At 39.0% G+C, this 23,674-nt stretch overlaps 4 protein-coding genes across 4 annotated transcripts; 3 read left to right on the forward strand and 1 right to left on the reverse strand.

The window, feature by feature from the left end:
• The first annotated feature begins 3,970 nt into the window (after positions 1 to 3,970).
• LOC105388170 (PI-PLC X domain-containing protein 3) lies at positions 3,971 to 7,820 on the forward strand. Its single transcript, XM_011559036.3, has 7 exons — positions 3,971 to 4,189; positions 4,437 to 4,550; positions 4,807 to 4,969; positions 5,214 to 5,343; positions 5,452 to 5,610; positions 5,880 to 6,076; positions 7,448 to 7,820. The coding sequence occupies exons 1-7, from the start codon at positions 4,108 to 4,110 to the stop codon at positions 7,695 to 7,697; spliced, it is 1,095 nt and encodes a 364-aa protein (XP_011557338.3). The 5' UTR covers positions 3,971 to 4,107; the 3' UTR covers positions 7,698 to 7,820.
• Positions 7,821 to 8,678: 858 nt separating this feature from the next.
• On the reverse strand, positions 8,679 to 13,695 carry LOC105388171. The gene is made up of 7 exons (XM_048623686.1): positions 13,522 to 13,695; positions 13,233 to 13,356; positions 12,899 to 13,014; positions 12,306 to 12,408; positions 11,777 to 11,937; positions 11,362 to 11,522; positions 8,679 to 11,286 (listed from the first exon to the last, which is right to left on the reverse strand). Exons 1-7 carry the CDS (start codon positions 13,603 to 13,605, stop codon positions 8,754 to 8,756), a joined length of 3,282 nt encoding a protein of 1,093 aa, XP_048479643.1. The 5' UTR covers positions 13,606 to 13,695; the 3' UTR covers positions 8,679 to 8,753.
• Positions 13,696 to 14,269: 574 nt separating this feature from the next.
• Positions 14,270 to 16,503, forward strand: Gapdh (glyceraldehyde-3-phosphate dehydrogenase). Its single transcript, NM_001309122.1, is given in 2 exon segments — positions 14,270 to 14,333; positions 15,294 to 16,503. A coding segment is annotated over 1 exon segment (999 nt). The 5' UTR covers positions 14,270 to 14,333; positions 15,294 to 15,298; the 3' UTR covers positions 16,298 to 16,503.
• An 860-nt stretch (positions 16,504 to 17,363) lies between these two features.
• LOC105388183 (ralBP1-associated Eps domain-containing protein 1) lies at positions 17,364 to 22,308 on the forward strand. The gene is made up of 5 exons (XM_038117027.2): positions 17,364 to 17,722; positions 17,944 to 18,351; positions 19,596 to 19,749; positions 20,973 to 21,159; positions 21,294 to 22,308. The coding sequence occupies exons 1-5, from the start codon at positions 17,573 to 17,575 to the stop codon at positions 22,270 to 22,272; spliced, it is 1,878 nt and encodes a 625-aa protein (XP_037972955.2). The 5' UTR covers positions 17,364 to 17,572; the 3' UTR covers positions 22,273 to 22,308.
• The last annotated feature ends 1,366 nt before the right edge of the window (positions 22,309 to 23,674 follow it).

Consider the following 23,674-nt stretch of genomic DNA (forward strand, 5'->3'; position numbering starts at 1 on the left):
ACCAGCACCGACGCAGCAACGCATTCTGTGAAATGCAGTCCTCCAAGAATTCAATGAAGAACGGTCTTTGTCTGTTATTTTTCCAATATTGGCTAGAATAATGAAATGAGGATAATTATTAAATGAACAACGTCATGTTTCCTGTAAGTACTTTATAGGTTGGCAGCGTCTTGGCACAGATAGATTTTAAGATGTACTTATTTATAAAGTTAATGACTCTGCTGCTGCTGTGACCTAAATCTAGAAATGGTATCCTATTTGTTTCCGTGTATGCAGTTGGCGTGGCTGCTATTCAAGCCGATCTATGCCATCACCATATGATCATCATAATTATAGTGTTCTCTTCTTCTTTTGCATCCCACCAAGGTAAGTATTTTACCAGTGTTACTTTCAGAGACCTAGCTATATATGTATGTAGGTAGTTTCCTTGGTCAAAGATAAGACAAAGTTATATCATTTGTAGATGTTATTGTCTGTAAACTGAAAGGTGAAATAAAGCTTTTAGAAGCTGCTTCTAGCGAGCTCGTTTGTATTATATCGCTAAAGGTTAACGTTTTTCTGAGATCCCTGTATAGATATGTGCGAATACTCAAGTACCTTATATTATAACACACCCAATAACATAATATTGTTTTAATAAAATGTTAAGTTATTTTATTGGAATTGATGCCAAAGCTTTGGCCGGCTCGGCAACGTTGCCGCGCCGTAGGTCCATCCAGGGATATCCTCAGCGTCAGGAAAACTTCAAAAGTATCTAGACATACATGTATGTATGATATAATATTACTTACGTTAAGTATTTTTTCGGTTTCGCTTGAATGATCATGAAGGTAATGAGGTATCTACTTACGATGCATTCAAGTCAAGGTTTCAAGATCGATCATGAATAAAAATCATACGAAGAGATTCCTGAAATCAATAATCATTAGAAGTTTTATCAAGATTAAAGGAAATTTATGTCAGTAAGATTTGAGAGTTTAGTAAAAATGATGATGATTTGTTTAACATTTTTCGCAGAGTTTATTGAAGTTTTCATGTACTTACGTAGACTGCTTGCTCATTTGAAAGCTACCATTTCATTAAAGTATTTTTAGATATCTTTCTAACAGATTTTTATTCAATTTCACTTTAACGTTCAAAAGAATTCAACGCGCGAGATTGAGCTACGATTTCGTAGCACAAAGTCGCTACGTAAACGAGGTTTGAATTTCGGTCTGAAACAATGAGTCTGTGCTATGCTGGCTAATAGCATAATTATATACAGGTTGTCCCGTTAGTCAACGTCATGTCGGCAAAAGGAGATTTTATTTTGTTCTTGCAAAAGATTATATTCTTATGAGTTTTCCTTATAAATTGTGTTGGTGGTATTTAGTATGGGAGATTATATAGTTTTTGCGTATTTCGTCAATTTTCGAGGAACAAAAATTGCTTAGTTTGATAGGTAGGTAGATATATAAATACACCAGAAAGCAACTCGGAGAAACCGCATACGAGCAGGAGAAAGCGACAAAAACTTTGTACGCAGCGAGGTACCTACCTGTATCTGTCGCGGACGCTAATTAAATTTCCTGACTGCAAGCTCCAAGTAAGTAATAATGGAAAAAACCGGCAAAAAAATCAAGGTCACACCGTTATATTTAGAGCAACCACAAATACTTACGAATTAAGTACAAAAAAAACTTTATGTAAACCACCTTTCACATAACTTGGCACCAAACACAATAGTCAGTCGAAAACTTTGAAAACTGAAACAAGTGAGCGCGTAACGCCAGGAGTTAGCCGGTGGATTTGATTTGTTTTTTATTCGTAAGATTTACCGCGATGTAATCGGCAGCATACTTGATCCGTGATAAACCTCATTTGAAGTCCATTCTCGGGGCAGTGTACTTGAATTACAATAAACAAAGAATAACGGTTGTGTTTAACTTGCAAAGTTTACGAGTGACACTTTTTGAAGACACCTCTTTGGTTGAAGGAAGCTGCCGGTATGAAGTTCCAACGACTGCTACTCATTGGTAGGTCCAAAGTTTCATTCACTTCTTGCTATTAATTAATACGTAGATAGCTACAACTGCAAGTTATCTAGTGATCTCTGATCTATCAGAGTAGGTGCTTATCTACTTATTATGGGTTGGTCAGCTAAAACGATATTTTAGTATCGTATATTGTCAATGTGTTAAGAGAATCTAAGAGCAGCTATAAACACTACCTGCAGAGAAACCTGACCCCTCTTAGTAATGTCCCTTCAAGAGTGGTTACGATTCCCTGCAGGCCACGGTACATAATTTCAAAATGAATTAATCCTACCTAGCTACATAGGTTACCTACGACTGTGATACGTCATGTTGCCAACAGGAAAGTTATAAATTCTACATACGAGTATAGAGTTAGATACATCGTTAATAATAATTTATAAGTTTTTATGTAAGTATGTAATAATTTATTCATCTAGATCTAGGTTGTACGTATCTGAGATATTAATTCATTCATAAAACTTCCTATTATGGGACTTACCTGAGAACCTACTCCGTATCATTTAGATTTAACTTGGCTTATTATTCACCATCATCAGGCTGCCCTGCAATGGTCGACTGCTGTACAAACAGTTAAATAAATAAATAAATAAAATCATTTTATTTCAGGCAGTCCCATAGTTACGTATTCATAGTCCCATAGTTTAGTAGAACAGTATAATGATAAGATGATGATAAGCTAACACTGTCCTAGCTCCTACGCTCCTAGCACTTCCAACCACTGCCGCTGCCGGCTCCTTGACTGAGGTCATCGTCCCAGTCCCAACTCTTCGTTATCTATTATCTAAAACCGATTGCATATTTTTAAAGGGAAGGCCTTTTGTTTAAGTAGGTACTTATAATAATACCGTGGAAACCTTCCCAAATCTCATCTTAAATATGTGAGGGATATAAATATGTGGGGACATCTCACACACGGCCATCCGACCCCAAGCTAGGCAGAACCTGTGTTATGGGTGTCGGAGAGCTGATATATCTACATAGATAGATACATATTAAATACATAAAGGACAACCAGACACAAGGCAAACACAAGTGCTCATCACACGAATGTTTGCCCTGGCTGGCGGGATTCGAACCCGCGGCCCCAAGCTTCGCAGGCAGCTTCACTAACGCCTAAGCTACGGTGCCGTCGAATCTTCTAACCCGTGAGATTTTAGCTGTTTTAGTTTACAATTTTTCATTTAGCGAACCGTGTTTTTTTTAATTAATAACCTATGATTTAATACAAACATTAGGACCATTTGACCGGGAGTTGTATGATTTTCCTTCCAAGAGTTCCCATGCTATGGTGCCTCTAGCAACCAACTTCATGAAAATTGCTGATCAACGAATTGATACCACTACCTATTCACAGTAACTAAACTTCTTTAAATTCGTAAGTATAATCTTACCTACCTTCTTACTTATAATACCTATGTTCTTATTTTTTAATATGTAGTTAGTTATTTATGAACTATGAATCATGTAATGGATTCATGCTTCATTTATTGTTTTTGACCTTATTTATACCTACTTCATAATTTCCTACATACCTTCCAACCTAGACCTACTGCAATAATACGAGACGCTGATTTAATCGAGCTACGAGGTAGGTAGGTAGGTATTACATGAACACATACACTCCTCATTCAGAGTGCAGCTTCTACCGGCTAAGAATCAAATAAATAATAGAGAGTGCAAAAGTTGTATTAAAAAAATAGTTAGTAGTAGTATAGTTGTTGCTGTTGTTCAGCCGGGAAGGTAAAATATTTCATATCATTTATTTTTTATTTAATAAATATAATTTTCTTGATTACCGCCATCTATTGTCGAGTAGCCAAACTCATTTCTTGCACACTTATTATATCCTTATTCTGAGATTTTATTTAGAACTTTCACATGCCGTCCACTGTCATTTTGTTGCACAGACCAAAACTTTTGACTTTTGTGATTTCCGATCAATTTTCTCTATGGTTCGTTCTTTCAAAAAGTTCCTGCTTTTGTAAACAAATTTAAATTATTGTGTTATTTGTTGTTATTACCGACACAAATCCGTAAAATTCTGTATTACTTGATAGGTACTTAGAAGCAAATGAGGTTCCTGCGCTGTTCGGATTCTGATAACATGGCGACGGAAACTGCTCCTTCCAAACTAAATGAAGCAGAGTTTGAAGGTCTAATTTATATTTTCTTGCACAAGAAGAAAATATAGTTTCCCAGACGTTCACTCGAATATACCTACCCTCGGATAATCAGCTGAGCCTGGTTGTTCATTTCAAGCCTGTTTAATTAATGAACTAAATTTAACTTTAATGAGTGACTCATCTAACAATGATCTGATGATTTCATCTATAACCAACGCCCGATGATGATTAATTTATCCTGAAGAAGAGCAGAATAGTCATCATTACTTTGTTTCAGCTATCGCGATAAACAGTGAACCATGTCTATCACAAAGCATAGACTTACAAAACTGGATGCGGGATCTGCCCGAGGTATTGAAAAATGTGCCATTCATTTATCTTGCTATACCAGGTAAACTAATTTGTTTTCTCACCTTTCTTATCTTAACAAATTTTCTTAGTATGAATTAATTCAGTGGTGATTTTGGTAGAAATAACTTTACTGCTTATTTGTCCTTGTTCCTAATAATTTTAAAGATAAATAGATAATAGAAATAATCTTATAATTTGGAGTCTCACACCATACACCAAAAAAAACACATGTTGAAATAACTTGTAATAAACATATAATTTTATAATTAATAATATTTTGATAATAAATGTTTCAGGAAGCCATGACTCAATGACATACGGCATTGACAGATCCAGCGGTCTGGCACCTGATGCAGAGCCCGCACTGAAAAGACTGTATCCTCTGTTCCGAGGTTCGATCATTAGATGGACAGTAACTCAAGCATTATCTGCATATGAACAGCTACAAATTGGCATTAGGTAGAATTTCCATCCCATAGCAAAATTACTTGATGACTTGTTCCATTCATGTAATTTAAATAACTAATTTTAATTTTAAAATTATATTTATTTTAAATTCTAATTTGCCAAACTCTTAACACAACTGCTCATAGTACACGTAATGATCGCATGTTTGCAAAATCATAAAAAAAAATTACTAATTAAAATAAAATAAAACAGCAGGATGATAAGTTTCAATTAATAAATATTTTAATTTTAACAGATACTTTGACTTGCGGCTTGCTACAAAACAGGGGACACAAAACTTCTACTTCACCCACGGCCTGTATGCTTCAGAAATAACAGAACCTTTGAAAGAAATCAACAGGTTTGTGGAGGACCACCCTGATGAGGTAAAACTTTCATTGCTATCAGTATTTTCATGCATGGCAACTGGAATTTAAACTCTTAAGTGGAACTAAGTACTTAATACTAATTTACAATTTATCCTATTATTCCAGGTAGTGATATTGGACTTCCAGCATTTCTACAGCTTCACGCCAGAAGACCATCACAGGCTTATTTTCAATATCCACAATATTTTCGGGAAGAAGTTTGTACCCAGAACATTGAACCCTGGGGGCATTACACTGAATTCCATGAAGAGATTGGGACAGCAGGTTAGTCAGATAGATAAATAATACTTTATTGCACACAAACACAGAAATAACAGGAAATGCACACCATACACGTAATTTTTAAATCAGCTATTTTTAAAAGCCATTATTGATTGTACCTATATTACTTTTCTTGTATTATTTTGGTTGGTACATATATATGTGTTAGTAAATTTTATTTTTTTCTTGAGGCGCGTTTCTTAAAGTCGCAGCAAACCGACAGACAATAGAACTCAAAGGTATAAAATAGACCATTTTCCTTATTTCTTCAGATAATCGTAGTATACCGCAACGAGTTCATGTTCGCCTCCGCCGAGTTCTGGCCGAGTTCGTTCTTGCCGTCCCCGTGGCCGAGACAGGACTCGGTGTCGGGGCTGCTGGGCTTCCTGCGGCGCGTGCGGCGGCGGCCGGGCGCCGGCTTCGTGCACCAGGCCGTGCTCACGCCTACGCCCACCTTCATTGTGCTCAGGTATGTATTTGTTTAGTATTATAGATTAATGACTGGACACAAAAATTCATGTGTCTTGCCGAACTATTCTAATACCTGGTTTACACGGACTTCGTAGCTAAGCGCTTAGTACTTGTCACTAATACTAAGTCCTCGTGTGTAAACACGCTGATTAGTGCTTAGTATTAGTGTTTGTGAATAGGGCAAGTGAATAGAGATCGATCCTATTTACTAAGCGACAAGTATCCGATATCGATACCCCCACCACGATTTACTAAGTACTTGTCGCTTGCTGACCGCATGTAAACAGCTTGACAAGTTAGTTAGTCGGCGTCGTTCCATTTCGAATGTCTGGTCACTAATGACTTCTACTGGCTCCAACGTGTAAACGATTACTTTTCACTTGTCTTATGAGGCTTTAATATAGTGACAAGTACTAAGAGCTTAGCTACGAAGCCCGTGTAAACCAAGCGTAATAAAGCACGGTCGCCCAGCACAGCGAAAAACGGGCATTAATAAAATAATAAATAAATAGTCATTTATTTCAGGTAATGCAGTACCCATATTGTCTAACTTGCATTGCCCTAACTTTATTTATATATATAGACTTATTTGTTTCGGTCGCACGCGCACAGTAAGTGTCAATTCACACGTACCACAACCACACCACGTCGCAGCGACAAAATGTGGTCAAGCTGTGGTTACGTGTGAATAGTATGACAGCGGCATTTTGCAGTTGCGTTGTGGCAGCGACAAAATGTCGATGTGGTTGCGTTGTCGCAGTCATTGCGATGTGGTAACCACGTCGTTGTGTGCAGTTAATACGGAGAACAGGTTACCGCGGTGCCGCCGCCGCGTGGCGGCGTTGCCGTTGCGATGTGGTTGCGTTGTGGTTGCGATGTGGTCGTATTACACAGGTGGTCGATAACAACGGCAAAATGTGGCACGTGTGAATTGGATTATTCATTGTCAATACAAAATATACGCCCGACCACACGGCGTGGTTGTGGTGTGGTTGTGGTTGTGGTGTGGTTGTGGCTGTGGTGTGGTTGTGGTACGTCTGAATTGACCCTAATAGTTCCCTCACATTTGCACAGTAACCTTGTGATTTTAGAAGAATAATCTTGCACAGTGCTGCCATCTAGCACCTGCATCTGCCGTAAAATGGTGGAAAGTTAGGGACAGCCTAGACCGCATTTCCATGTTATTCTGCTAGTATCTTTACTGTGTTTACAACGTTACGGTTTACGGCATTTAGGCAAGTATACATTTCGGCACATTGCTCACAATTATAGGGTACCTACCTACACAAGCTGCCTAATATGTGGAACACCCAGAAACAAACCAACACAACAACAACGTTTTATACAAACCAAACATCTCCAATTCCAGGTTCATCTCGGATCTTCGGACAAAATGCGCGATACCCATCAAGAACGAGGCTTTACCCAGAATAGCGGAAATGACCCCAGGCATGCCGCGTCAGGACGTCCAGAACACAGTCAACGTAGTCATAGCTGACTTCGTTGACCTCGACAACGCTGTCTTCCCCAGGACCATCATCAATATGAATAGTAAGATCCTAAATGAAATTGAACTATTGGGCAACGACGAATACAGACTATCGGAAAACTATGGATAGTTTATACGGTATGTTGTACTTTATGTTCATGGTTTTTAGTGTAATTTTTAAAGCTGGTTGACTCGAAATTGACGTGTTTGGATTGGTATTTTCGACTAGAATGTTGTGAAGTGAAACTTATAAGGAACGCACACTTAGCTTTATGCGGGTATTGCTAGATAAAGTGTTTCAGCTTCGGGTATATATGATCGAAGTTCTTCAGCCTTCAAAATAGCATACTTAAGTACATTTTACATAATAATTACTTTTTATATTTTTGTACCTGACATGTTATTTTAACGAAATGAAACCTATTGTTAAGCTTAAAGTTACATTTATTACTCGTATTTATTTTTTACAAGATATAACTGTGATAAAGATGCAATTTTGTAGACCTTAATTTTGATGATTCTGATATACTCAAAAGAGCGTGTCTAATGCTCGACCAATAGTCTCAATGTTTTGTAACATTCAATGTTTCTTGTATAGGCCATTTTATAAAGGCAAATAATTTGTAAAATACTCGACCTATTTCAATCAAAGTTGTACGGTGTAGGTCGTCGAGGATTTCTGACTCGGTGCAGTATCAGTGGCCCAGTTCTGGGCATGTATTATTTAGCGACTTTGTTCGTTTGTCGTCGACACGATAAGAAGAAGAATCAAAGTTGTGTAATGTGCTAACTTGCATTTGACGATAAGCGAATCATGCAATCACCTCTCTCAAAATACCATAACCACTGTTTGTATAATGTAAGCCATATTGGTGATTTAACCCATTACTGCACCTTTGAAGTAAGATAAACATAATTATTACCTACTTAATAATATTTCGCCTGTTAAAGAGAATTTTGAGCCTCATGAAACTCAGTACTGCCATTCATTGCGATCCATAATAGTCATAATTAAAAGTTTATATTTTCTTAAATACATACATTTATTTGATAAGTATATAAATATTTTAAGTGCCTTAAAAGTACACACAAGTAATAATAATAATATAAATATATAAATAAATACTTTTATTATAAAAACAAACGTGTTTAAGTTACTAACATTCACAATTTATGAGAAGAAACCCTACATTTCGGAGCTTCCAAACACTTCACTACAGAATTCATCTAACTTGATCCTTTTGCAGAACTCTTTAAAGGACCATCGACTTGCGGAGTCTGTGTTGGGTTCATTGTCCAACGACGCCAGGAGTCTATCGGATAAGTCATCAGAGATCTCTAATATTTGGCAAACCTTTTCCAAATTCTTAAAATCGTCCATCGAATTCGACAGATCACTCACTGTTATAACTTCAGACTGTCTTTCTCTCATGTGAAAGGAGTTTTCAGAATCTGTAAGGCTGATGCTGTCCAATTTATCATAAATGTCTTCTTTTGGTCTTCGGTCTTCGTATATCGTGATAGGAGGACTTACAAGTCGACCGCTGCTAACATTAGAGGTCCCATGTAGACGCATTTTTGTGATGTCATTCCACCATTTGTCTTTCCCCTCTTTACAATCATTAATTGCAATACAATGTTTACTTTCAACGACTCGCATTTTCTCGTCATCGTGGTTGCGTTTCTCATCACGTTTGTTCAACTCAGAACGACGTCTCCGTAATTCCTCCAAAATTGTTTCAATCGTGCGTGTGTCCCATTTCTTATCTTTCCGAAATAAGTTTGTTATATTTCCAAAATTACTTGGGTTTATTCTGTGGTTGCCTTCTTTCACATCTATTGTGTATTTGGTGCGATGGTCGTTATTTTCGTCCACGTTTACTGGGTTAGCTACGGGCGTGTTGTGGTTTATAATGCGGGTAGTTGATGGAAGGCTCCTCTTCATATTTTCATGAGATTGTGATTTTATGTTCATACTATGTATTGATTTCATAGAGGATTGCATTTGCTCAATTGGATTACTCCCATTCAGTGGTTCCTGTGATTTAGCCTTTAGTTTTGAAAGGACAAGTGAAACAGAATTATTGCATAGCTCTATGCCCCTTTCTGTTGGATTCAGTATACTTTCTTGATCATATCTATCCGAATTTTCTAGCTTTTCATCAATGTTGTGGTGTTTCCATGTGGTTTCTTCCACTTGTACATTTCTTTTTTCATAAATTTCATGTTTTGATTTTATAACTAAATCGTGTTTAGGTGATTCAACTAGTTTGTCACTGAGACCATTCTTTGAATTATGAACTTTTTTCATAGTATCTTCGCCATTATCATGATAATTAGTAATTTCGGAAAGGACATTTTCCATGATTATTTCGGTATTTTTTAATGAATTTGGTATCATTTTAACGCGTGGTCTGGTGACTAGGATCTCTTTGATAAACATTTGTGGGTCAAATATCAACGCCTGTATGTCAACTAAATCGCTTGATGTATCAGAATGTTTATATTGGATTTCCGTGACGCCTTGTTGCTGGTTCAAGATAGTATCATCAATACTGCTTATATCAGTTGTTCCATACGATACTGTATCTATGGATTCTGTTTTATTTTTTTTCATAGTAGCAGATTTATGGGAAGAGCATTCAGCCATTTCTTCTCGAGCAGTTGGAGGATCTGATATCATTGATGAAGTATGTTTTGTCACAACCATGGCGTTAAAAATTTTGCTGCTTGCGTCTGACTGAGTAGTCACGGTTGCGTTGGATGGTTCAGGCTCTTGCACTGATATTTTTCCAACGGAACTAATATTAATCTTGCTATTAAATGACTTTCTCAGCAAATCTTCCGTTATATTAACCATCTTATTAAACTCTTTTTTAACAGCTTCCAAACGTTCTTGCGTTTTCGAGTAACTATTTAAACCTTTACTACGCTCTGCGTCGTATCGTTGGAAACACGAATTTCCAGCCTCTTTAAATTGCTTTTCTTTATGTTCGTCATTCCATATTTTAATTGCCATAGTGGATTTCACTCTCTTCGCTACTAATTCGGCACTGTTATCTTTGCTATTAGTGCTATAAGAGTACGTTTCAGTTGTTTTATCACCGCGTTTCACACTGTGCTCTTTTGTATCATCCGTTAAAGCCTCAGCAGAATTGCTTGCTGCATCAAACATAGATTGCTTAACCGTGTTGAATGATTTTTCAGGCTCTACTTTTGGAAACATGTTAGATTTCATTAGAGTGCTGTTCATACAACGATTACATGTGAGAGCTATATTTCTATAAGCTTTGTTAGATTCTGAAATATTTACACTTATAAAGGTATCATCGCTGTATTGAGATAGTTGATCAGAAACAGTAATAGATCGTGCACTGAGCTCTGTTTGCTGCAAAAAGTTTTGATTCATCGATAGAAGCGGTCGTAAGATAGTCATTTTGGATAGCAATCTGTTCTGTCCAGATTTTTCCGATAGAAGTATCATGTCAACGATCCTGCATGCGTAGGAGTACTCGTTCTCATACCAACATACTATTTTGTAGAAGTTAGATTTGAGTTGGAGACAAGAATTGACGTCTACAATACAGGAACAGCTGTCTCCTATGAAGTCTGAGGACACTGCTTCTTCCGACGATGTCTTTATAATGTTCTTCATTGTTGTTCTTCCGGCCAGGTCAACATGTTTGACGATAATTGGTAAGCTAGTATCTGATGATAGTCTGAAAATTTTATAAAGAATAAACACAAAACGAAGGATCTTACTATACACTTTACAATCGCTCAGTAAGAATTACCTGACGGAGATATCCAAAACGGACACATTGACTATGGGCACTCTGAACGCTATTCCCTGCAGCTTGTCTTTGATCTGAGGAATGATCCTGGGCAGAGCCTTGCAAGCGCCCGTGTTCGCGGGGATGATGTTCTGGAGAATGCTTCTGTGGTCTCGCCAGTGCTGAAAATATGTAAGATACTTATATAGATAGGTATTTTTATTCAGCATACTTTAAGTTTGTTTTTGTCTTTTAACCTACCCCTCTGGGAGACAGGCGTGAGCGTGTATGTATGTATGTACTTTAAGTTTCTCAAAAAATCTCCTATATTTAAGTCAACAAATATGGGAAGAGTTCTATAACTCCATTATTATATTTCTGAAATATCTAGCTTGCTTTCTAGGGTATTTTGGCTAGATATACTTCCCAGTTTTACCTTTCCCCTCAAGCACAGTCCATCCAGGGGTTTCAACGAAGGTGTCATGGCGTGGATGCTGGTCACGAAGCCCTCCTCCACGCCGAAGACATCCTGCAGGATCTTGATGATGGGAGCCAGGCAGTACAGGGTGCTCGACGCGCAAGATACCACCTTGTGGTCTGCAACACCATGTATATTGGTTACCTAACATAGTAGGTAAGTATGGGTATTAACAGAGGCTTTGACTAATAATATGGTCCCTAGGTCAGTGTCTTCGTAAAAATCTACATGCAGATGAATGTGATGCGTTCGAAACACTATCACGTGAAGAGTAGGTACCTATTGTATCCAACAACTAACAACTTGAGTCTGAACAGTTATCGTTTGCTTCCGAGTAGGTGAGGACATCGGACACTCATTACCTAGGCAGTCGGAAGTGCGGCACATGAATGACATCCTTGGTGACCCTCTTTCAGCTTAGCTACTATACTACTTCTGCAACACCCTATGTAGTAGGGTATTATTGCTCAAAGCTAAGTAACCTCACCAGTCCTCATGGTGTGTTCGTTGACGCCCACAATGAACATGGGCACGTCGGCGCTGGGGGCCGTCACCAGCACTCGCCGCACGCTGGAGCTGCGCAGGTGGCCCTGACACAATCACACAACCAATCATTATAGGACTGTGTAGTAGGTACACCAGGATACAGTACAAGAACAGTCATTAGGACTGTGTTGTAAGTACACCTATAAGTAGGTACTTAGCTTAAAGCACAGGGCTCATATTCTCCGTTTGTCAGTGATAAATATAGCGCTGAACTAGGGGGGGGGGGGGGCTGTCGGTTGCACCTTGGTTGCACCGCGTTGTAAAAAATAAACCAGTCAGAATAAGTACCTAGTTGTGAAGCTCTGACAACCCAGGGTGCGCTAGACGTATTATGTATTCCAATACATAAGTACAGGGTACCTACAGTTAATCCTTTCGTACACCGCAGGGTGGTATTGCGATGATAGCATGATGCCACAACACTTTGGACGCTAGCTTATACATATTATATAAGTTGTGGGAGGTGAGAGGTTCCAATTCCAATACTGCCAATATACTTACTAAAATATTAATATACTTACTAATAATACTTACACATGCTCTCTCGAGAGTAGTGAACAGTCCTGAAGCTTCTACAACATACTTCGTGCCAGTGTCCGCCCATGGTATGGTCACTGGTAATTTCTCGTGGTAAACTTTAATTTTCTTTCCTGCAGATAGGTATTTAACCAGACGCCATAATCATTAACACATAATAGACCTACTTCACCTGTTATTTTGCGTAGGTACCATGAAAGTAACTATTAATTAGGTAAGTACAAGTAAAATATATTCCAAAACATTAAAGAAAGAAAGAAAGAAAGAAAACGTTTATTCAGTGCACTGCAAACAAGTAAACTACAATACAAGTAATTTAAATAGAATTTACCATCGATTATCACCTCCGTTTCAGTGTGAGTTACAGTGCCCTTAAATCTACCGTGGGTGGAATCAAATTTTATGAGGTATGCGATATATTCTACGTTTATAGCAGGATCATTTAAAGCTGCGATCTGTAAATTAGAATAGGTATGGTTTGTAGGTAGTTAGGTGTACCTAACAAAAAGTAGTTTAGAAACATTGAACGAATATTACTAGCTTACATTAACTATGTATAAGTAATACCTACTTCAATGTTTAGAAAGAAGTTAAAGAAATTGTAGCTTACTCTTACTTACTTGAATGTTTTCATTTTCTAGACAAGTTCTAAAAACTACTCTGCCAATGCGACCAAATCCATTAATTCCAACTTTTACGACCATCTTTACTAAGATTTTACAAGATTTATTTTAAAAGAACCGCTATTTGTAATAAAATAATAATCAAATAAAACGTTCCGTGTTCCGTAAATCTTTTAAAATATATTTGTTGTGTCAGATCTCGGAATAATTACTTTTTGAATCGGTAATATTTCACTTTAACTTTGCTTATCCCAACTCTACTGTCATAGACAATGTACCCAAGTACTCAATGCTTATACACATAGATTAAATAATAAAATGCAGAAGGGACTAATTACACATTATACTTTTGTGTATTGAGTGAAAGGACTATAATTATTATAATGCGTGATAAAAAATCACTTCTCGGAAGCCCAAGTTTCCGCTTTTCCGGAAATTTTCTCCTAAATCATAAATAATAGCATTTTTGGAGCCTTCGTTAAAGTTTTAAAATACACAACTTTAGTTTAGGTACAAATTATTAAAAATATTTAGTTTACAAATGATAAATATTATAACTAGACTCTTCTATTAGTGCCTCTCCAAGAAAATTTTAGTAATCTAATCATAATCACACTGCAAATATCAAATGACTGTCTTATCTAGAAAGTGACTTTTCTTTGGTTCATTGATCAGTCAATTCGTAGATTGTCTATGGTTCTCCAGAAAGTGTCCGCCTTGTCCTTCATCTGACATTTTGTATTCCCTATTTGTGGAGTGCATTCGCAGCCGGTGTCATATCTACGTAGACTTCATAAGCTCACACATCGGTAAGCATACTCAGCATTAATTTATTCATTCATATTCAAATTAATACATTGTTTCATTTGTTTTACATTATATTCTAATATCTTTCATAACGACAAATTTCAACATAATTTCACGTTGCCACCTAGTTCCGTATTATATATTTTTTAGCAATTTTAATTAATTTCTACTTAATTTGTACTGTTCAGTGATTTTTAAAGTTTTATTTACATTTATTGTACGTTGGAATACATTCATTTGCACAATATCTTAGTATTTACCCCATATTTCATGGGATAGTGTTTGACCTCTACGTGTCCTCCACGCACCGGCATCGGCATCCCGACTGTCTGTGTCAGTTTTTAAGAGTTTACATTAATTTATTATCTGATTCATAGGTTTATAGACATGACCTCGTATGTGTTCAAGGTTAAGACCGGCAACTGTTTTAGTTTAGGGTAATAGTTAAGACTTTTCATGATAAGATGGAGGCATCTACTTAGTTATATTTAAGTAGCTTGTGATTTTATGAAGTAGGTAGTTCAGATTTATATGGATTTAGAATTATATAGGGGTAATCTCAAGGTGACTGGATAGATACTAATACACAATCTTAGAGTAGGTACTTACCTATCTACAGTTACCAATCCACCTACACCTTTATGTACCTAAGTAATCAAGTCTACAGTTGATTTGACTTAGAAAATTATTATGATGAAACCTAGACATAATACTTAATTAAGTTATTAATTGCAAAAAATAAATATAATAAGTATTCATGACAATAAACTTGATCATATTTTTCTCATTAAATTGTTCCTATTCTCGATAGCTTTTTACTTAAAAATGGTAAATTTAAGTAGTAGGTACATTTCTGATGTAACTTTATACTATCGTTTTGCAAAGTCTCCCTGTAATTCGTATTGTTATCAATCTTACGTTATTGTTTACAGTTAAGTTTTATCTGTTTTCATTTTTTACAGTCAACATGTCCAAGATCGGAATTAACGGATTCGGCCGCATCGGTCGCCTGGTGCTCCGCGCCGCCGTCGAGAAGGGCGCACAAGTCGTTGCCATCAACGACCCCTTCATCGGTCTGGACTACATGGTCTACCTCTTCCAATACGACTCCACCCACGGACGTTTCAAGGGCACCGTTGAAATTCAGGATGGTAATCTGGTCGTAAACGGAAACAAGATCGCCGTCTTCTCTGAAAGGGAACCCAAAGCCATTCCATGGGGCAAGGCTGGTGCCGAGTACGTGGTAGAATCCACCGGTGTTTTCACCACCATTGAAAAGGCATCCGCCCACTTGGAAGGTGGTGCCAAGAAGGTCATCATCTCTGCCCCCAGTGCCGATGCACCTATGTTCGTCGTCGGAGTTAACCTTGAATCCTACGACCCATCTGCCAAGGTCATCTCTAACGCTTCCTGCACCACTAACTGCCTCGCTCCCCTTGCGAAGGTCATCCACGACAACTTCGAAATCGTTGAAGGTTTGATGACTACTGTTCACGCCACCACTGCCACTCAGAAGACCGTCGACGGTCCCTCCGGCAAGCTGTGGCGTGATGGACGTGGTGCCCAGCAGAACATCATTCCCGCCGCTACTGGTGCCGCTAAGGCCGTCGGCAAGGTCATCCCCGACCTGAACGGCAAGTTGACCGGTATGGCATTCCGTGTTCCCGTCCCGAATGTTTCGGTCGTTGACCTGACTGTCAGGCTGGGCAAGCCCGCCACCTACGACGCCATCAAGCAGAAGGTCAAGGAGGCCGCTGAAGGCCCCCTCAAGGGAATCTTGGGCTACACCGAGGACCAGGTTGTATCGTCGGACTTCATCGGCGACACTCACTCGTCCATCTTTGACGCCGCCGCCGGCATCTCCCTCAACGACAACTTCGTCAAGCTGATCAGCTGGTACGACAACGAGTACGGATACTCCAACAGAGTCGTCGACCTCATCAAATACATCCAGACCAAGGACTAAACATAGTTATTCTCTAACATTAGAAGTATCATTTAATTTGTCGAGATTATCGGCGCGTATATGTTATAAGTTTTAATTCTGTATCTAAATTATTATGCTACTTGACGAGTAGTCTGTTAAACATGTTATATCAATAATACAGTTTTGTGCTGAAAATGATAAATATATTGCAGTGCATTATTTTAAATTAAATTATTATATATAGCTGTATGAGATTTTTATTTATTAGTCTACAAGCCATTTTTAGTCTTATTGATATCTTGCATTAACTCTTTTAGCTACTCCATTGAAATAAATGATTAAACTATGGATATACACATATTTCATAAACTATAGGTAGGTAGGTAGGTAACCAAATTAAAACCAGTAGATCTGAACTGGAAAACCAAACGAAGCAATCTTTGCCTAACTTAGGTAAGATAAAAATCTGCCCATAATAATATAAGTTGTGAGATCAGACAGATAGTTCATTACAGTTAACAATTTTTATGATTGGTATGAAAAATATCAAATACCTAAGTATTTTATAGATAGATAGATATATAGAATATTCTTTATTTGTACACATAAAAGAAACTTACAAAAACTTAAATACTAACAAATATGTACAAAAATGGCGGTCTTATCGCTTAAGCGATTTTTTCAAGACAACCTTAGGGTATGTATAGTTAGATAATCTATAAATGCCAGATTCCGAAGAACACAACTAGGTATTAAATTTCTCTAATGGGAAGGTTTTATCCAAAAGAATTTTATACTTAGGTACCTACTTATTAGTGGAGGTAACAATCTTTGATTATATTGTATATAATCAAAGGTAACAATACAATACGTAGGTACAACACATACATATGCAGTGACAGTTTATACTTTTGACGTTTTTTTGTATGAATTTGATCGACTGTCAAGTTATATCATTTTCTTATATTTGCTGAAATTTGCTATATATAAATACCTACAAACTTCCATTTTATCTGGGGGCACGGCAGTGCCCCAGCCAAGTCTCGAGCATAAAGATATATTTTACCGGTTTTCTGAAAGTATGTTCCATCACTAGCGATAATGGCGGCGCTATCCATCAGGCAGCTGTCTGTCAGTTGGTTGACAAATTTTAACTTTTGGCTTCGTGTAAATTGTAGTTGTAGGAGTTTCAAATCCGTCTAATAGCCAATGAATATGGTGCACATCAAGAGATAATGTTTATTTTTACTGTTTATTATATTCTTTAATTGTAAAAGTTAGGAGAAGGCAGTAGCTTGTGGTGTTTTGGTTATAATGGAGGATCTCAATTTGACAGAAACCGAAATGAGATATTTCGGTGATTTGTTTTTATGTTGCGACGAGGAGTCTAATGGGAAAATCCCTATATTAAAAGCTACAGAACTCTTCAGGTCTTCTAATGTACCTAATGACGTCCTCAAACAGGTATTTAATTTGTTACCATACATTTTGAAAGCTTATTAACACTATTATGATTGTGGTTGAGTGCTGTTTCTGCTCTATATTCTAATTGAGCTTATGGAAAAGATCAGTGTAACAATCATTCATTACCTCTAAAAATTTGTATTCGCATGATGCATACCTATATGCCTTCAAAAGTCACACAAGAAGTTCATAATTAATCAAGTAAAACATATTGTTTTCAGATAATGGACATAAGTGTAGCTCCACATGTCTGTGCATCATTAAATCACATGAATAGGAAACAGTTTTATTCTTCATTAAAGCTGATTGCTGCACACCAACAAAATATGGCATTAAAACCTGAGCTTCTGTCTACGGCTATAGACCTCCCGCTGCCAAGGTTTACTTGGGCACTGAACTCTGAAGCAAGCCCAGACTTAATACAATTATCTAATTCACCCAAGGAGCAACACATCAAGAGAGACAGAAATTTTGTCAGCCTTGGAACTTATGAGCCTATTAGAATTTCATCAAATTTATCAGATAGTGATGTCCCTCAAACATTGTCACATGATGCCACGGAGTGTGTGAGCACCGACTCGGAGATAGAATCTGAAACAATGTCACAGAGATCAGATCATTCCCGTGGGGTAAGTTTTGTAATAAATTTTTAAAAAAACCTCAAAATCAGCTTTAATTTGAAATTCAAAATTCAAAATCATTTATTTGCATGAACGTAGGTACACAAAGATGTTACCGAAAAACAGAGAAGACCTGCTACATTCTACCCTTGTAGGGCGTGCAAACATATCATCAACATTTTATTTGATTATTGAAGACTTTGCCTATATTTTTCACTATGTTTGGAGAGTGCCATTTTACATATCTACTGTATCTTCTATAGTAAAAAACTTTTCTCATTGCATTCCAAAGTATTGCCATATGCTTAATCCATGTAGTGGTATCATCCATGTATTTAAGATCAGTCATCAGGATATCACAAATAAAATGTTAAGTTGTATCTAAAAACCATTTTAGCAAACAAAAGTATACACATCTTATGCTAATATAAGCATATTTGGTTTGAACATCATTCTGTACAATATACATTAGTTGAAATCTCGATCCATATAAAAATAACATGTAACTGTTAACATTGCACACAAATAATATTACTGTGCGTCACTCACTGAATTAAAAAAACTGTTTCTTGTTGTAGTTTCAAGTTATCTTTAAATTGCTGTGACTGATAACACTACTACAGTTTCTTATTCAAACAAGCTTGTTTTTTTAGCCTCAAATGTCTACAAATATATTATTATGTTTAGATATAAAATAAACACTTTGAATACATCTATCTGTATACAATGATTAAATTTGCTGCCTCTGTGAACTAGCCCCAATTAATTTACAGTAGTAGGTAATGTGTAACCTGCTCATTTGGTGAAAATATAATTACAAAAAATACAAATTGCTGTCACTAAATTTAGCTTTTTTGACATAGAGAAAAAATTCGACGACCGAATGGCGTAGTGGTTAGTGACCCTGACTACTGAGCCGATGGTCCCGGGTTCGATTCCCGGCTGGGGCAGATATTTGTTTAAACACAGATATTTGTTCTCGGGTCTTGGATGTGCCCGTAAAATGGCAATAGGCCCGCCCCCTATTACATTGGGACTAACATTACACTCTGGCGAAAAGTGGGTGCAGCAATGCACCTCTGCCTACCCCGCAAGGGAGTACATTAGTACAAGGCGTGAGTGCGTGTTTTTTTTTTTTTTTTTTTATTTTTTTAGAAAAAATTCGTCAGCCATTTTTACAAACACACCTTTATTTATATCCACAAAAAGACAAGTTCAGTCCCCAACTCATCCATCCACCTCCACCATTTCAGAGAAGAGGCAAGAATGGTTCCCCGTGGAGCACGGCGAGTGAGAGCCCGACGCCCACCAACAGCGTGGCGGAGAGGCACCCTGTGTGGGAGCACAGCGCCACCGGCCGCGGGGTGTGGCCGGTGAACACCGGCGAGGAGCATACACAACTACTCGGTATGTTAAGCATAAGAAAAAAGATCAAGTAAGGCATGATGACAACCAAATAGCATTAGTTTGTTTTGAATATCAACCAATACACATAATCAATCCAAAAAACAGGTGAACAGTTTACAGAAGTTTATATGTAAGTACTTAAAATTTTGTGAAAAGCTTGCAACCTTCCCACCAATGATGGAGATTATAGCATAACTATTGAAATGATGTACTTGTTATGTACTATTAGCAAGCGAAATGCTGACTTTCCATCATTTTAGTCAGTCTTGATGTTCATAATATTGATAAACTGGTGATCTTGCGTAGAAAACCTAGTGAGGCATTTAATGATTACAAAGAGTTGTTTAGAACAGTAGCAATAGACGTTTGAACAAACAGGTAAACAGTGTATGGTTGTGAATCAGTCATGCTGTATTATTGCCCATAATGTACCTATTTATATTGATGTATTCAATACTATGCTGATCGCGTAATTTGATTATATAATTTCAATATCAGTAGTCAGTTAACCTTGCCAACTTATGTATGAGTAATTGCAATTATTTTTCGTCTGCCAGTATGGCCTTGGTCTCTAATATTGAAACCCAGAGCATAATTATTTAATGATGGATAGAAATGGAATGATTACCCAATTTCAGTCAAATTGCAGCAATTCAGAGATTTGAGTGGGTACTGCTTTTTCTGTAATGGTTTTCTTTTCTAAAACACATATTTATACACAGTCTTATCAAAAACTAGGTACCTAATTCCTTTGCTAAACACCTGTTGAACCTTCCTTTTATGTGGTAATACAAATATGGTTTTGAATGGATCAAGGTTTATCCCCGCAAAACCAATGCAATTTAGGTGTCCAGAACACAGGGTATCAGTCCCTGATGAGCCAGTAACCCAAATAATGTAGACAAAGTATCATGATCATGAAGTAGACTAGAAATCATGAAGGAATGTATGATTCAACATGACATCACAAAGTGATTTCACTCACATTTATTCACGTGTATCACGGTGTGTTTTGTTTGTGTCTAGTCATAAAGTATGTAATTAAGTAGTAATACCTAATTATTCAACCGTTTAGCGAACCGATAGATTTTACATTGCGAGTGACATAATGCTACTTTTAATCCCAATATCCCCACCAATAAACAAATCTCGCCACCCTATAGAATTAAATCCACTGTACCAACAAACCTAAGTCCTCTAACCTAAACCGTTTACTACCCCAGGCACAGAAGAGGAGTCCTCCGACCGCCACTCGTCGGACGAGGAGACGGACGCGGGGCGCGCGGGGGGCGCGGGCGGCGCGGGCGGCGCGGGGGGGTGGGCGGTGAGCGAGGCGCAGGCGCGGCACTACGCGGCGCAGTTCGCGCAGCTGCGGCCCGACCGCGGCCTGCTGTCCGGACACACTGCCAGGTAACTGCTAGCTTGATTGAAGACATGGACTGACTTTGTCGTCATGGTGTTTTAGTACCTATTATACTGCTGAATTTCTTTATATTTCCGAAATGTTTACACGGGTTTTTCTACAATATAAATCCATTTTTCAGGTTGTTCTTCGAGAAGTCCCGCCTGCCCGTGGCGGACCTGCGCAAGATCTGGCAGCTGGCGGACATAACAAAAGACGGCGCGCTCAGCCTCGAGGAGTTCAGCATCGCCATGCACCTGATTGTGCTGCGGCGCGCCGACGTGCCCGTGCCGGACGTACTCCCCCCCGCGCTGCGCCCCGCGCCCCGCGCCGCCGCCACCGACCTGCGCGACCTGGCGCCCGCCATGCTCGGCTCCGGCTCCTCCGCCGACTTCAACCTGGAGCCGCCCGCCTCGCCCCCCGCGCCCGCCGCCGCCGCCCCCGAGCCCCCCGCCAAGCCCGAGCCGCTCAAGGAGTGGACCAAGTTCGTCGACTCGCCCACGTCCAGCGTGTCCAGCCCCGGCCCCAAGCCGGTCAACTTCGACTTCCAGAAGGCGGCCGTCGAGCGCGACCCCAAGATCTTCCACCCGGTGGCGCTGCGCGTGACGCCGGACGGCGACGAGCGCGCCTCCACCAGCCCCAAGCGCGACGCCGAGCTCAAGCCGCTGCAGCGCCCGCAGCCCAAGAAGCCGCTGAAGCCGGGGGGGGGCGCGCTGCCGCCGCCGCCCGCGCGCGACGAGCCGCCCGGCCGCAAGGAGCCGCCGCCGCCGCCGCCGCGCCCGCTGCGCCACCACGCGCGCTCCTCCTCGCTCGACCTCACGCGGCTCAAGAGCGCGCCGCCGCCGCCGCCGCTGCCGCCGCCGCGCACCTCGCCCGCGCCCGCGCCCGCCTTCGCGCCGCCCGAGCCCGACGACCCGCCGCTCATGCACGGCGCCTTCGAGGTGTACCGCAAGCCGGCGGCGGCGGCGGCGGCGGGGGGCGCGGGGGGCGAGGGCGGGCTGCGCGCGCTGCAGGAGCAGAACGCCGCGCTGCAGCGCGTGTGCCGCGCGCTGCTGGCCGAGCTCGCCGACACGCAGCAGGAGAAGGAGACGCTGCGCGCGCAGCTCGACCCCGCGCTCTAGTGCACCCCCCCCCCCCCCCCCCCCCCCCCGCACCGCTCCCCCGCGCTCTAGTGCACCCCCGCCCGGCCCGTCTGAATCCCTGTATCTCACGCGTACAACCCATTGTAATATCGGCGAGATTTTAAGGTTTGTGCCTTCGATTTGTTTCTGTATTGAAGCTTAAATTCATACATTCGTAGTTACATTTCCTTCAGGTCCAGACATAAGTTTTTAACATGTTGGTTATATTGGTATCAAACTTATTTCATCTTATAGGCATCTATTTGCATGAGTGACTTGTCTGACGATCACCGTAGTGTAATAATTAGGTTTTGTTTAGGCTTGGCCTAAATTTGCGTTGACGCTTATGAAGTGTCAGTAGCAGTAGCTCTATCGAGCTTTCAAATCTGATTCTTGGCCAAATTTTCACCATAGAGTTTCTACGGTATAGTTCAGGGCAAAGCTACCTCAAAATTTTATGGAAATTTTAAATTATTAGTTTTTTCTCAGGATATGGTTGTGTTGAAACATGTTTTAAACGAAAAACATAATAATCTCACATGGTCGTGTGACGTAAAGCGTTCGTTATAAATCCGTGTAAAAAAAATGGATAAACTGTCTCGTAAATAATATTATAATGTAGACATTTTATTGCAGAAAATATGACTAAAATATAAATATTTGAATATCCAATTAACATAAAAAACGTTCCACCCCAACCTTAATAGTTATTATTGTGTATAGAAGTATCTAAATACGGCATTTATGTTTTAGGATAATGTCAGTGATGTAATAATGATGAATTGCATCCTTATTAATAGATTAATAAAGCGTAGAACCGCGTGCCGCGATAACGTTGCTTATGTTGCATTCCCTAAGCTTACGAGTTTTGTTAATACAATGTGATGTATTTCTTCGTTATAAATGTAAAAAAATATTACTAAATACGAAAAAGGACATTTTGTGACCTAGATTCGTTGCTATTCAAGTCCAAATATTTTTAATTGTGAATGTTGTAAGTATATAAATTAATATAATGAATGTATAAAGGGCACGATATAAGAACTTTGACAGGAAGACTATATGAAAAAGACTTGATGCATATAAGCGTATATGAATAGACGAAACGATTTGTATGTAGTGGTACCTCTATAGGACTTCCTAGAGTTATTAAACAAGGAAATGACGATGTTAGCATAGACAAAGTGTGTGAAAACTATTTGTATTATATTAAGATAACTGTAAAAGTATTTATCGTTTTAGTTTAATTATTATTGTTAATCAAGGAATTTATCTCCCTATATTATATTCGTGCCAGCTAATGTGTAAATATTTTACTCCAACTGCGTTCATCGATTGTCAAAGCTTAACCCCACAGATCTAATCTATATTTCGGTCCAATTTTGTACTAATATTCACCATT

Source organism: Plutella xylostella, chromosome 3, assembly GCF_932276165.1.
Source record: "Plutella xylostella chromosome 3, ilPluXylo3.1, whole genome shotgun sequence".
Taxonomy (NCBI): Eukaryota; Metazoa; Arthropoda; class Insecta; order Lepidoptera; family Plutellidae; genus Plutella; species Plutella xylostella.

Bases quoted from the DNA above. Each gene is read 5' to 3' on its own strand.
- LOC105388183 (XM_038117027.2), top strand. From the start codon at position 17,573: ATGGAGGATCTCAATTTGACAGAAACCGAAATGAGATATTTCGGTGAT. The intron at 19,750-20,972 runs GTATGTTAAGCA...TTACTACCCCAG, and splicing joins GGAGCATACACAACTACTCG to GCACAGAAGAGGAGTCCTCC. The intron at 21,160-21,293 runs GTAACTGCTAGC...TCCATTTTTCAG, and splicing joins CTGTCCGGACACACTGCCAG to GTTGTTCTTCGAGAAGTCCC.
- LOC105388170 (XM_011559036.3), top strand. From the start codon at position 4,108: ATGAGGTTCCTGCGCTGTTCGGATTCTGATAACATGGCGACGGAAACT. The intron at 4,190-4,436 runs GTCTAATTTATA...ACTTTGTTTCAG, and splicing joins AAATGAAGCAGAGTTTGAAG to CTATCGCGATAAACAGTGAA. The intron at 5,611-5,879 runs GTTAGTCAGATA...TTATTTCTTCAG, and splicing joins TGAAGAGATTGGGACAGCAG to ATAATCGTAGTATACCGCAA.
- LOC105388171 (XM_048623686.1), bottom strand. From the start codon at position 13,605: ATGGTCGTAAAAGTTGGAATTAATGGATTTGGTCGCATTGGCAGAGTA. The intron at 12,409-12,898 runs GTAAGTATTATT...TGATTGTGTCAG, and splicing joins CTACTCTCGAGAGAGCATGT to GGCCACCTGCGCAGCTCCAG. The intron at 11,938-12,305 runs GTGAGGTTACTT...ATGGTGTTGCAG, and splicing joins CGAACACACCATGAGGACTG to ACCACAAGGTGGTATCTTGC.